The sequence below is a fragment of the Hippoglossus stenolepis genome, chromosome 7 (assembly GCF_022539355.2).
Source record: "Hippoglossus stenolepis isolate QCI-W04-F060 chromosome 7, HSTE1.2, whole genome shotgun sequence".
Lineage (NCBI taxonomy): Eukaryota > Metazoa > Chordata > Actinopteri > Pleuronectiformes > Pleuronectidae > Hippoglossus > Hippoglossus stenolepis.
In genome coordinates, this window is record NC_061489.1 from 18038977 (window position 1) to 18051474 (window position 12498).

The 12498-nt window shown below is 44.5% G+C and overlaps 1 protein-coding gene across 8 annotated transcripts in view; it reads right to left on the minus strand.

Moving 5' to 3' along the window:
• dlg3 (discs, large homolog 3 (Drosophila)) overlaps positions 1-12498 on the minus strand; it is a 77000-nt gene that overhangs the window by 50185 nt on the left and 14317 nt on the right. For 2 of the 8 annotated variants that reach the window (XM_035160585.2, XM_035160581.2), the window contains exon 1: positions 6689-7480. The exons of 5 other annotated variants lie outside the window; for them this stretch is intronic. In XM_035160585.2, coding sequence (XP_035016476.1) covers positions 6689-7057 — 369 coding nt within the window. In that variant the 5' untranslated portion in view covers positions 7058-7480. Of the gene's footprint in view, positions 1-6688; positions 7481-12498 lie in introns of those variants that run through there. One more of the 8 variants, XM_047340701.1, reaches the window with a different exon arrangement.

Consider the following 12498-nt stretch of genomic DNA (forward strand, 5'->3'; position numbering starts at 1 on the left):
TCTAAAATCTTATTATAAAGATTATGTAATAATATATCGACTCTACCCGTCTGTTCTAAGGTAACTTGTACTTATCAAATACAAAATCATTTATTTAAAATGATTTATGAGCAGTCAGCTCCTGTTTCTGTGGTGCTGACTCCTTCTCGAGTATTGTGTGTACCTTGTTGTAAAGTATCACCAAAATAACAGCTGATGTGGTGGTTGAATAAAAGCAATAAAAGCCGAAGCGCTGTTGAAAGCGCCCACACTCCCCCACAAAAATGAAGAGGAGTCAGAAGACTTAGGGACTAGCTCTTCACTGGTATTGATTGGACACACACATTTTCCATGGTAGCATGTGGGTGATGGAGCCGGTGCACCGTGCAGAGGATGCCAGAGCGATCCTGCTGAAATGAGTCTCGCACAACCGAGGAAAAAGCTCTCATATGTGTAGATACAAACCATCGCGCACTAATGTCTGATTCTTTTAATCAACAGCAACAGTGGTAGAGCGTTTAATCAAAGGCCCCGCACGTCCCTCGCTTCTCTCTCTCTCTCTCTCTGACAGAAAATCTGACGCTTCCATCGCTGATTCAGTGGTCCACTCTGCCCTGCGCAGCACAGTCACTTTTCTAGGCCAGTCGCTACTGTGATCAGCAAAAAACCCTAAATAAAACAAAGCAGACAAGCAAACAAACAAACAGCATTCCCCTCCCTTCTCCTCCCTTCTCTCCTCTCCTCCCCTGGCTGGCAGCGAGAGCCTGAGAGAGGGGGCAGAACAGGCGAGCTGATATGGGTCTGATCTCTGGCAGGGCCTCTGACAATGACCATATGGATCACAGGGGCATGGCAGCCTCGGCTTCCAGGAGGACACACAACTCCACACACAGGATCTGCAGCTTCAGGCTACTGCACCTGTAACACTGTACAAAAGGCCTCTACATATATATTTATACATCACGTAGCTGTAGCCAAACTGCAGTAATGAATAAACAGCTTGATGAGCATTAAATCTGCTTTGGCAGAGGCGGCAACACATTCCAGCGAATCCAGCATTTCACAGGGGACCTCCATGTTGAAACAATAGGAGCAGATTCAGTCTGTGAACGCGATGCAAAGGTAAAGAGCGGCGCAGCTGTCGAGCGGAGGCTTTCAGAGGAAGAGTAGGAGGTGGGAATCAGCGTGGCTCGGGTCCTGGGTCTTCATCACAGATCAAACTTCTCAGCCCCCATAATGGCGGCTCGCTTGTCAAAGTCTCTTCCGCAGCATCTGACTTTTCTCAGGCGCTCCGTCCCTTCCCGCTCGCGCATCGTAAAAAAGGCCAACTTTTGTCAAAGTGCACATAAATATTGCAGTGCACCTTGTCTCCCTTGTTTCATAGTGCATTTACCCATGATTCACTATCCTCTCTTTACCCTACATTCTCATAGGTTAGGAGCACTTTGTTTTTGAGCAAAGTTCTGTGTACGGCTTAAGTGTGTTTGCTTATATTGTACATATGTGTGTGTGTGTGTGTGTGTGTGTGTGTGTGTGTGTGTGTGTGTGTGTGTGTGTGTGTGTGTGTGTAAGACAGTGAGACAGGCAGGCGCACAAGGGAAGATATGATGTAGGAGATTTGCTAAAAGACAACTGAACAGAAAATTAAATTACAGCATGTGCTCTGAATTTGTATGAGATCAGTGAAAAGCGAGCGTTTGGCATCTGAATCATAATTTCTGCAGTGGTTTGAAAAGCTGAATTACAGTTTTTTTCCAAAAAGTGTTTCAGCAAACACCAAAACCGCTTAATAGTTAGATTGTGAAGAGATGAATTATCATCTGCGCTGCAACAATTGTCATTTTTCTTACACACATTTACAGAAACACATTGAGTTACCTGACAAGTGGATTTACTCACTGACACCTGACTAAGGAAGGGTGGCACATTAAACAGCAGAAACAGAACCTGCTGCTCCTCTTCTTGTACTGAACCTAAAGTTTGGTGCAGCAAATCAAATGTGCACATTTATATCACATATTGCAGCCATTTTGAAACTATTTTAAAAACATCGGCTAATCTTATTGCTTCCTTATTGCCTGCAGCTCTTCAACATGCCTTAAACTTGTTGAGACTCATTACCATTATGGAGAAATTACACTGAACTGGATGTGACAGTTAGCACATGCAGGTCATATGAGAGTTAAGTTCATGAAGCAAATTTTCTATAAAAATCCACTATTGCTCTTCTACATTGTGACTGAAACGACCTAAGTTCATGAAACCACTGCAGAGCTGTTCACATCGTCATCGCCGCTCACTGTGGCTAAATGTTTTGAGCCTGCGATGCACAGTTTGAAAGAACACTCAGTAATGGCTAACGTCCATCATTATGTCTGTGGTTACGTGAACAACTCTGCACCCCACCCCCAACATCTTAGGACCAAACAAAGAATTACCCTGTTTGCCCATAATTGAATTATGATGTTGTTTGACCAACATTTTCTGCGAAAGTGACATGAGAGCTAAATACATACGTCTCCTGAACAACAGCGAGGAACCTGAGAAGCGTTATCGTCTCCTTCTGAAGGAACCATGTGTTCGGCTGAGCGTCTCCACATGAGCACGCTGCTCTTTAATGCCATCAAATCACCTGGTTTAATGGTTTCACAGAAATCCAAAATCCTAGAAGCATGTACACCTCACTAAAGGTTAAACAGGAATTGTGTATATTCACAATAGATACACGTTGTTTAAGCTACAGTGTAGACAAACTTGAACATGTCGCTGTGTCAGCCTTTATTCTGCCTCTCATTGTGTTTTGAAAACGATTGTCTGGATGAGTGTGAGACGAGCAGCGACCGCACGGAAGAGCCGGGTCCTCAGATCAAATGTCAAAGGATGATGTCAGACATACTCTCTCCTCGCTGACGAAAGGAGAGTAGACAGTAAAAGAAGTGTCTTTTCACAGTTTTTTTGGGGATGTCTATATTTTCAAATTATTTGCAAAGAACATAACTAATGACACAGAGGACTGAGAAATGACTTTGAGAATGATTTCAAGTTTACTATTTGTCAGAAAGGCACATTCTTAAACCGCTTAACCACTGAACCACTTCAATACCATATCATGATCAAACAGTGATGGGAACTTGAAGTGTTTACGGAGTGCGGTGGCCCTGAGAGCTCAATTTGCACCAAGTTAAATGCAAATGGACACAACACAAGCCAGTTAGGAAAAAATATCAATACGCTTTTTGGAGCAAACATTTAACACGACCGAATAGATAAACGTGCTGCTAATTCTCGCAAAACACAACTTAACACAGAAATGCACAGACAACATAAGTCACCTACTCATCAGTGGTGTAGGAAAATGATAGTAACCGAGAAAGGTTTGTCTGTATTTATGTTTTCTCTCAACTTCCAACTCTTTTGTTTGTATCTTAATCCACGTCGACTGCCTTTCAGAGCTCTGATGCGTGATGTTACGCACAACATATGCAAATCTGTTCGTCTTACTCCACACTCAAAAACAACCTTGCAGTAATTATGCATCACGCTGGATTGAATGCGCTGACAGGAACTGCCTCTGTGGGTGTAATGAATACAACACCCATTTTGCTGTTATCGTTCAGGTCACCTTTTTGAAAAGGAAATGTATGGATTTGCTGAGTTCACTTTCCTTCTGATCACATACGTCTCTTCTAGATATAAAAAGCCTTAGTCTGATTAGACTATACCAGGTATTAGACGGAGCCTTTCAAGACCACAGGAGGAGATCCAGCTCAAGACATTTGGACCCGGACACACATCTGAATCCCATCCGACAATTCTCTCTGAGTTTCTGATACGGGAACGGCAACTCAAATCCAAGTGAAGGAAATCTCATCAGAAAGATGTACAGTACAATGCAACGACACCGATAAATCAATGTGACTGTAAATGTTCTCACACACACACACACACACACACACACACACACACACTCACACACACTTCTGATCAAGGCCTGAAGGCTGTCAAGTTGTAATCACCTATGGGAGTGTTCGACATTAACGCCCACCGTCCCTGCGCATTAATTTGAAACACCACTGCCACTACAAAGACCTGTCCTACACAGGTCTGGCACAGTGTTTTGGACCGAATCTTGATGCTAATAAATAAAGTAAAAATCCAATTAATATTTAAAGCTAATCATAGCGACAGAGCTGGAGAACACACAAAGACAGATTGGAGCCCGCGGGGGGAAGAGGGAGCTTTCTGACTGCAGCTCCCCGTAGACTGAGGTCTCTACTTTTCTCAGATTTAAACTCAAACGCTCTTGTTTTAAAGAATGTTCTCATAATCCCAAATGGAATCATTCATAATTAAGCTAGCGAGCCCTCGACAATAGCCACACACTCATTTAGTAAATACATGACAGAGGGAAAAAAATTACGAATATGGCATCGTTATGTCCTGGGGTGTCTAATGATTTCCTCGCACATACATGAAGTGTTCATGGCTACAGGAGCCATTTGAAAATGTCAATGATCCAGCCAAGAAAATAGCCAGCTCAGAAAATCCTGAATGACTGCACAAGGTTATTGCCTCTTCATTATCGTGCTTGCGTCCAAAAAACAGTGTTTACAGGAGCTATAAGATAATAGACGTGTGTGTTTGGGGCGTGTGTGATCGCTGCTCCCCGGCTGTGTATAGGTGGCGGGGGGAGGGGCAGCATTCACATTTCCCACCCAAGGATGAGCAACGGTGACTGCGAGGAAGGAGGCGGGAGGGTGGGGGGGTGGTGGAGGGTGCGTCTCTCCGTCCATGCCGTGCCATGGGCTCGTTCGCATTGGAGAGGGCGAGCGTATAGTGGCCGTTCACAGGCCTGTTTTAAGACACGGAGGGGCAGATGCTTGTCCACGGTGTCAGGGCCTCTTCTGCTTCCTCTCTCTGACAGCACCACCAACTGCCTCCTCTTACGTAACCCCCTCCCCCTCCACAGGCCCGCCGCCTGCCTTTATTGGCTTATTTCTCTCTTTTTCAACCTTAGCATTTTCACCCCACTGACAGCTGCCCCCCCCCCACCACCACCACCACCAATCATCCACTGCTCATCACATCACTGGATCTTTAATTTATTCTACATCCTGAATGCCAGGATGGATATTATACTGTAAAGGTTTTTTTTTATGAGGCACACGTTCGCATGATACAGCAAAGGAGCAAGTATATAGTATATAGGATACTACAGTGTGGTTGAACCAATAATGGTGATGTGTCCACAACATGAGATCCTGACATGCATCATGGTGCAATGGGAGAGAACATATTTCATGAAGCAGAGGCTAAATATAATATGGATATCAGAACAATGAGGTTTCAATACTGATGAGGAATAGAATCTCCATGTAAGCAATAACTGCTTACATAATCACATCTGCCATGAGCCTTTCAAATGTGTGAAACATGAAATAAGCTGGACCGGTCTGAATCCAGCTGACTAGAAAATGGCTTGCGACGGATTTGAACAGGAGTCAAGACGGCGTCTTTCTCTCTTTGCCTCTCCGAAGGTAAAGCCTTCCCTTGTCTGTAGTGATCTGCTAATATCAGCTGGGTTGCGGCTCATATGTGGGCTCAGCTCAGGGGGATCTCTTCCTCTCTGCCACTGAAATCTCAGCCTCCATTTTACCCCCGTGCCTCTCCTCACCTTCCTCCTTCCTGCTGCCTCCTAATTCTTACTCAAAACGCGATCAGACATTAACGTGTGTGTGTGGGGGACGCACAAACAATGCAGTGGCTCCACTTGCTGCAAATACGAGACCACATAGACACATACTCATGCACAGCGAGATCGGTTCCTTGAATCTCTCGCTCACCAAAGCCACCCTTCCCCCACCCCGGCTCATGCTCTCATACGTGCACCTTGCTTAATTAAAGACTGCGCTTCTGAAGCTGTTCTGACCTTACATCAACTGTCATTTATAAATACATGTCAATAGATGGGGATATTAGGCACAAAATGGAGCGCATGTGAAGAGGCAGTTTCATTCACACTGTGTGGCATGTATGACAGCGACACATTGCTGCTGATTCTCTCTTTTCCCGACCACACATTCCTTATACTGTGACGCTTTGGAGAAAAACGGCTTCGCAAAACAACAATGGCAATTTATAAGAATGGAGCTGGTTTTGATTTCATCATCTTTTCCACCACTGAGAGTCTACGAGACACAAACCTACCATTACTGGATGTCTGTGAAATCTATTTCTTACATCCAATCCCTAACAAAGTCCGTCTGTAGTGTTGAAGAAACAGCTTTGACAGATAACTCAAAATAAAAGCAAGCTGCCATTCAATGCTGCTGCTCCAGCGGCTGAAAATGCACCATTTTGGCCTATGGTAGCTGCATCAGCGCAAGTCTTTGACGACATACACTAGGTGTGTTAAATCTATAAGCATTAGTCATCTGCATCAAATCCAAACATGAGGATCATCTCCATGCGTGTGCAGTGGAACTAGATCAGTCCTGTTCTCCTCTCCAGTAGAAGAACCACAGTCACCAACATGAGAAAGGAAGGCTTGGGGTGAATACTAAATATGAATCCTCCTCCATAAAGCAGCAGCCTCAGCTGAAACATGATCGTCTCTGCTTTACTACAGCAGCAGCCCATCTGATCCCAGTCTCCCATGCCAGGCCCCACAGCCCTGAGCTTATCTAACAGAGTGAGGAAGATGAGTTACCTGGTCGTACCACTCCCGGTTGGTACAGGTGCATTCAGGCCACCATCCTGCTTGTCCACCACTGGAGTTGCTGCCGTTTACTTTGGGGCCTCCCTTGGATTGGCCCTTTGGGTTGGGGCCTCCCGGGCCCCCACTAGACATAATCTTGCCCTTACTTCTCCCCAAAGTTCCCCCTCCTCCTCCCATGCTTCCACCTCCCCCTGAAGCTGGGGGAGGTAAGGTCTGGCCTCCCCCATACCCAGGCGGGTATCCATAGGGCTCGGCCTGCCAGTCTCCTCCATATGCCGGGGCGTCCATCCTACGCAGGGCAGCCATACGGGTCACCTCATAACATTCTGGGCACTTACAGCAGTGGTGGTGTTTGTGCATGCTGGCTGGGCTGATGCTGAGCTGAGCGGCGTGGCACTGTCGCTGCTGCCTCCTCAGATCTCACACAGCAGCTGTGATCGGCTCACAGAGCGCTAATGCCAACGGAAATAACACTAATCACAGGAATTTCTACAGATTTTCCCTTTTTGTCAAATCCAGTCACTCTCCGCTTTATTCCTCTCGTACGTAGAAAAAAGAAAGATCAGGAGGAATGGAAAGCAGCAACGGGAAAACAAAATACAAAATGGGCACGTAGTCTTTGTCCTCTTGACGTAGAAGATCAAACGAAATATTCAAAATATTGTATACGACCACACAATCAGAGACCAGCCCCAATGATAGAAATTTCCTCTTGCTTCTCTTGGTTCACAGTGATACGCATATAAATTCATGTATATATATATATAGATATATATACACACACATATATATGTATATATATGTATATATTCTCTTGCTTATATATCATATATATTTACACACACAAATACATATAAAAATATTAATATAAACAGACGAGCACAAATACAGATATGTACAGAGATAAAGGTATATATATAAATATCTATATGTGTGTGTACAAATATATATATATAGATATATAAACAATATATATATAAATAAATGATATCCGCTGATGAAAATCTTCCTCTCTTGATTCTTGGTATCTTCCCGTCAAAATATCACGTTTTTCCTCCTGCGTTGAAAATCGTTGTCGTTCTCCCTCTGTCTCTTTTCTCAGCCTGCAGAGAGGAGCTGAGCTCTGGATCGCCCCTCAGCCAGCTTGCCCTAGATGTGGATTATTCAGAGGGATGCGAGCGAGCAAGAGGGAGATGGAGAGCGAGCGAGTGCGGGGGAGAGAGAGAGAGAGAGAGAGAGAGAGAGAGAGAGAGAGAGATGCAGGGAGGGAGGGAGGGAGGGAGGGACAGGGGATATGTAGCAGCATCCCTCTAGCACCTCAGTCCTGACAGCCACAGCCAATCAACTGGCAGCGCTGCCATCAGCAGCAGCAGCACCAACAGGACTGAGCGCTTCACTGGCTTCTCTTAAAGGGGCCGCAGCACCTAAGCCTCACCGCTGCCTGCCTCGGGTGAAAATACTGCCTCACTCTTAAAGCCGCAATAAAAACATTGCATATGTCAGTTTTTACATTCTTATAAAAAAAAGAAGAAAAAAAAAGGTAGGTCATTGTCCACAGTCAAACCTTGACCCCGCTCCAATGAGTGTGAGTCTAATCCATGTTTTCCACCAAACAAGTCGGCAGCCAAAATCCAACTTACAGTGAGCCCCCCCCCCGTGCCTCTGACTGGTCACTGGTCACCTCCACAGTCATCTCTAGTTCAGCTGCAGACCTAACAGCTCTCTTGTGCTAGTGACTTGCAACCCCCGGGCTCTGTGTCACAGCACACATCTGTAAATAATCTCACAATGGAGGCAGGTGCAGCACATGAAAATCCTTCTCTCCTGGTCATCAACACAAGGGTGCGTTTGAATCACGCTGCATTACTTTACATCCCCCCCCCACCCCTCTTCCTCTTCTCCACTTGCAAAGTAGCACTACGCTGCTGAATTATGTTGTTGTCAAGTTTGGGTCAAAATAAGCTCAGTGGGAGAATAGTGAAGCGCCGAAGCCTTGTTTAAGAACCACAGGGGAAATATTTTTATGTTCACAATGATGACATCAACACGTGTACGAAACCAACAAGATTACACGCTTGGGCTTTTCGAGTGGGTGGAGGAAGAGATTGAGAGTGAGAATGTGTGAGGGGGAAAAAAGAGACGGAAGCAGAGGCTATATGGCTTTCATGTATCTGTTTGTATTTGCAGTCATGCGACGGGACTGCCTGCGTGAACCCTTTAGCATGTTTATGAATTTCTAGATTGAGATTAAAAACATCCTGACACTGACTGCGAAGGTTGATCTTTTTTAAAAGGAATCTTATAGTGTCACCATTAAGGACCTGCATATATGCATTATTAATGAAATGTGACGGGGAGCGGAGCTGGGTGTGTCTGCATGGGGGAGAGATTTGCACATTGTCTGCACGTGACAGTGCTCATACGTGAATAATAGGGCTTTTACAGTGATTTGATTTACATATAAGACATAGTACCTTTAATTAAAAACATCAAGGAGCAGGATTTTGGGGGCGAGGGCACACACTGCACTGTGTTGCCGGCCTACCAGGAGGCACACACAGCAGGCTCAGCCACACTTAATTACATGCAACAGTAACTCACTCCATTATAACAATATTCTTTCACCCTAACCTACAGAGAATTGCCAAAGCTGCGAGCACAAAATTAAAAAAAAAGGGCAGAAACTTGATCATTTTCAAACAGAGACTATAGAAAACCACTGAATGCCTCAAGTTACATTGTAGGATGCAGCCACAAACCCTGCCGAAGCCAATCAGAGCGACGGGGCGGGGCTTGGAGGCAGCGGCTTGAAAGGACGATGTAAGCATATTGATCACAGCACACATGACTGAGCACATGTTGCAACCATCCTTCCCCGAGCCGCGCTCTGTCTCTCTTACAAACTGTCCACATCGCATTTATAACACAGCGCAGTCAGGAGGCTGGAAAAAAAAAAAAAAAAAATCACATACTGGCGGCATAGAAAAAAAGAGGGAATGACGAACACATGGTGAAGGCAGCAGAGATGGACAAAGAGGTATCACCTGAATGAATGAACACACATGTCATCTGTGTGTGCGGCTGAGCATGCGCGTACAAACACATCTGCATATGAACTGTGTATGTGGGCATGTTTAGTAACTCTAGGGGAAAAGAAACCTCTCCCTTTGAATGTTACATAACCTAATATATATCTAAAAATTTGAATATTCTTTTTAGAGCCAATCGTTTGCTGGTTTTATGTATCGGGGGGGGCAGCAGGAAGTGGAATACAGGAAGTTAATATGAAACAATGGAATTACAGCAGAGATATTACAGTAGTGCTGGTATACATATACGTATTTTGTAAATATGGACATCAGTTTTTTTTGTTTGTTTTTGGTTTTAATCACTAAAGAAATGCAATGCTTTTTATTTGAGAGTTAACATTTCAGTTAGAGCAAGCTAATACTGGGGGGTGTAATCAAATTCTAAATCTCTGCAATATACACACTTTCTGTGAAGATTACGTAAAACTGTTATTGAGGCTGTGTACTTTTGGTGGGACTCAATTAGACAATCATTTCCGAGGGTGTCACTCGCAATGTCCTTGTATTGGATCACGTGTTATTGTCGATTTAATCTGCAGTTTATTACACAATAAAACTGTCACCCACATAAGATTATTTTACCATGGGTGATGCAGTGCCAAGCAGAGGAAGCAATATTCGGTTACTGGCATTTGTTTAGTGGCTACACATTAAAACCAGAGACAGAAAATGATCTTACCTCCACGACTGAACATAAAACGTGCACTAAGATGCTCCACCCCCGGGGAAAAGTGAAAAACCTTTTTCGTCTGAATTCTGAAACAACTTATTGTCACAAAGAGTGAAACAACACTGCACAGCAGGGTCTGTTGAAGTGTTAGCTTGTAATTACACTCTGACTCGGACCAAATTCAATCGCTGCTCCTATCCTGCAGAAACGAATTGGTTTTAGTCGACCCGAAAGATTCATTCATTCATCTAACGCACGTCCATGCACAAATATATATGTATACACACACACACACATATATATATATTGTGTATGCATGAGTCAGAGTTGGTTATATGTGTGTGTGCAATCATTGATAAATACTGTGCCCAATTAAACAGCTTGGACTGGAGAGATCAACAGCACGAGGTGATTTATCTTGTGAAATGAAAGCAGCGACCTCTGACCCTCGGTTGACAAATGAAAAAGAAGGGCCTGTGATTTATGGCATAAGCGAGGAAATTATCCTGTGCTTTTGTACAGAGATGCTACTGCGCGTCCCCCCCCCCCCAAAAAAAAACAATATCAGCTCAGCATCAGCCTGCACAACCCTTATTACATAAACCCACCTGGACACCCTGCACAGACCGTGTATTGAGCTTTTCAGTCATTTCGAGGCATTTCTCAGAGAAGCTGTGTGACTCTGCTCCTTCGTCACCTGACCGGATGCGGCGCCATAAAAGGACAGTCGGCAGTGAGGCAGCCTTAAAGAGGCAGCTCCGTTTATCAACACGTACTAAGCTGTTCTTACTGTAGCCTTAACTAACTGTAAGAGGGGGTGAGGAAGCAAGTCTTATAAGTCTCTCTCTCTCAGGCATCATTACATCATGACAGAACGATCCTTCCCTCTGCAAATATCAGATATTGAAAGGAATAAATTGCGGAATATCTTTTACACATAATACTGCTCAATGAATCAGAGCTTTGTGAAGTGTGCAGGAGAGATGCAATGTGCATTAGAGATACTCATCAGTTTTGTACTGAAAGACAAGGTAACCTGCCGGGGAGCAACAACTAAAGGTCTCCCAGAGGTGCAAACACAGAAAAACAAAGGCTACATGGCCATGACTCCCAATAAGAGGCCTCGGAGCTGCTCCATCACACACACACACCACACAGAGCACCTCCGACTGATGGAAAAACAAGAGAGGAGCATACACAGTGAGGAAAATGAAAGAGGGAATAGAGGGAAATGAGGGAGATGGGGAGAAGAGGAGAGTGGGAGATTGTATCAGAGCTGCATGGGTACGGAACCCACATTTCACATAGATTTTGTGCGCACACGAGAAGAAAGGAGCGGAAAGAAAGAGAGCTGTGAAAAGGGATGCAAGTAGGAGGTTAAGAGATGAGCTGCAAACCGAACATGAAGGTGAAAGCAATTGATGAAATAAGATGAAGGTGTCCACGATGAGACGCCATAGCTGCGGAGAAACGAAGCTGAGGTGCCCTGTGTGTGGGCAGAAATGTGATGACTAGAGGGGGCATTATTGAAGCATGGTGCTGAACAGAAGGGGGAGTAAAAATAGAGAGAAGAAAATACAGAGATGCGGAGAAAACAACAAAGTGCTTATGTGTCCATGAATGCACGGGAATGAACAAAAAAGAACTGTGTATATGTGCGTGTGTGTGTGTGTGTGTGTGTGTGTGTGTGTGTGTGTGTGTGTGTGTGTGTAATTATCCATTCACCTTGCCACAGAGAGCAATGCATGTGAAATCACTGTGTGCTTGCTGAGTGTGCATCATCACAAATGTGCTCAATGTGTGTGCGGAGTAAAAAAAAAAACGGAGCAGAAAGAGAGAGAGCGAGCGAGAGAGAACGAGAGTGAGAGCAAGGGAGAAGGAATAAAAAAAAAAAACAAAGATGCGAATTAGAAGAGGAATGAAAAAGACAGGATGAAAAACAGAAAAGCGAGGAGAGAGAGAGATAGATAGATAGAGAGAGAGAGAGTCGGAGCAGTCTGTAGGGATGCAGGCGGGGGAGGAATGTGGTTTCCATGGCAACC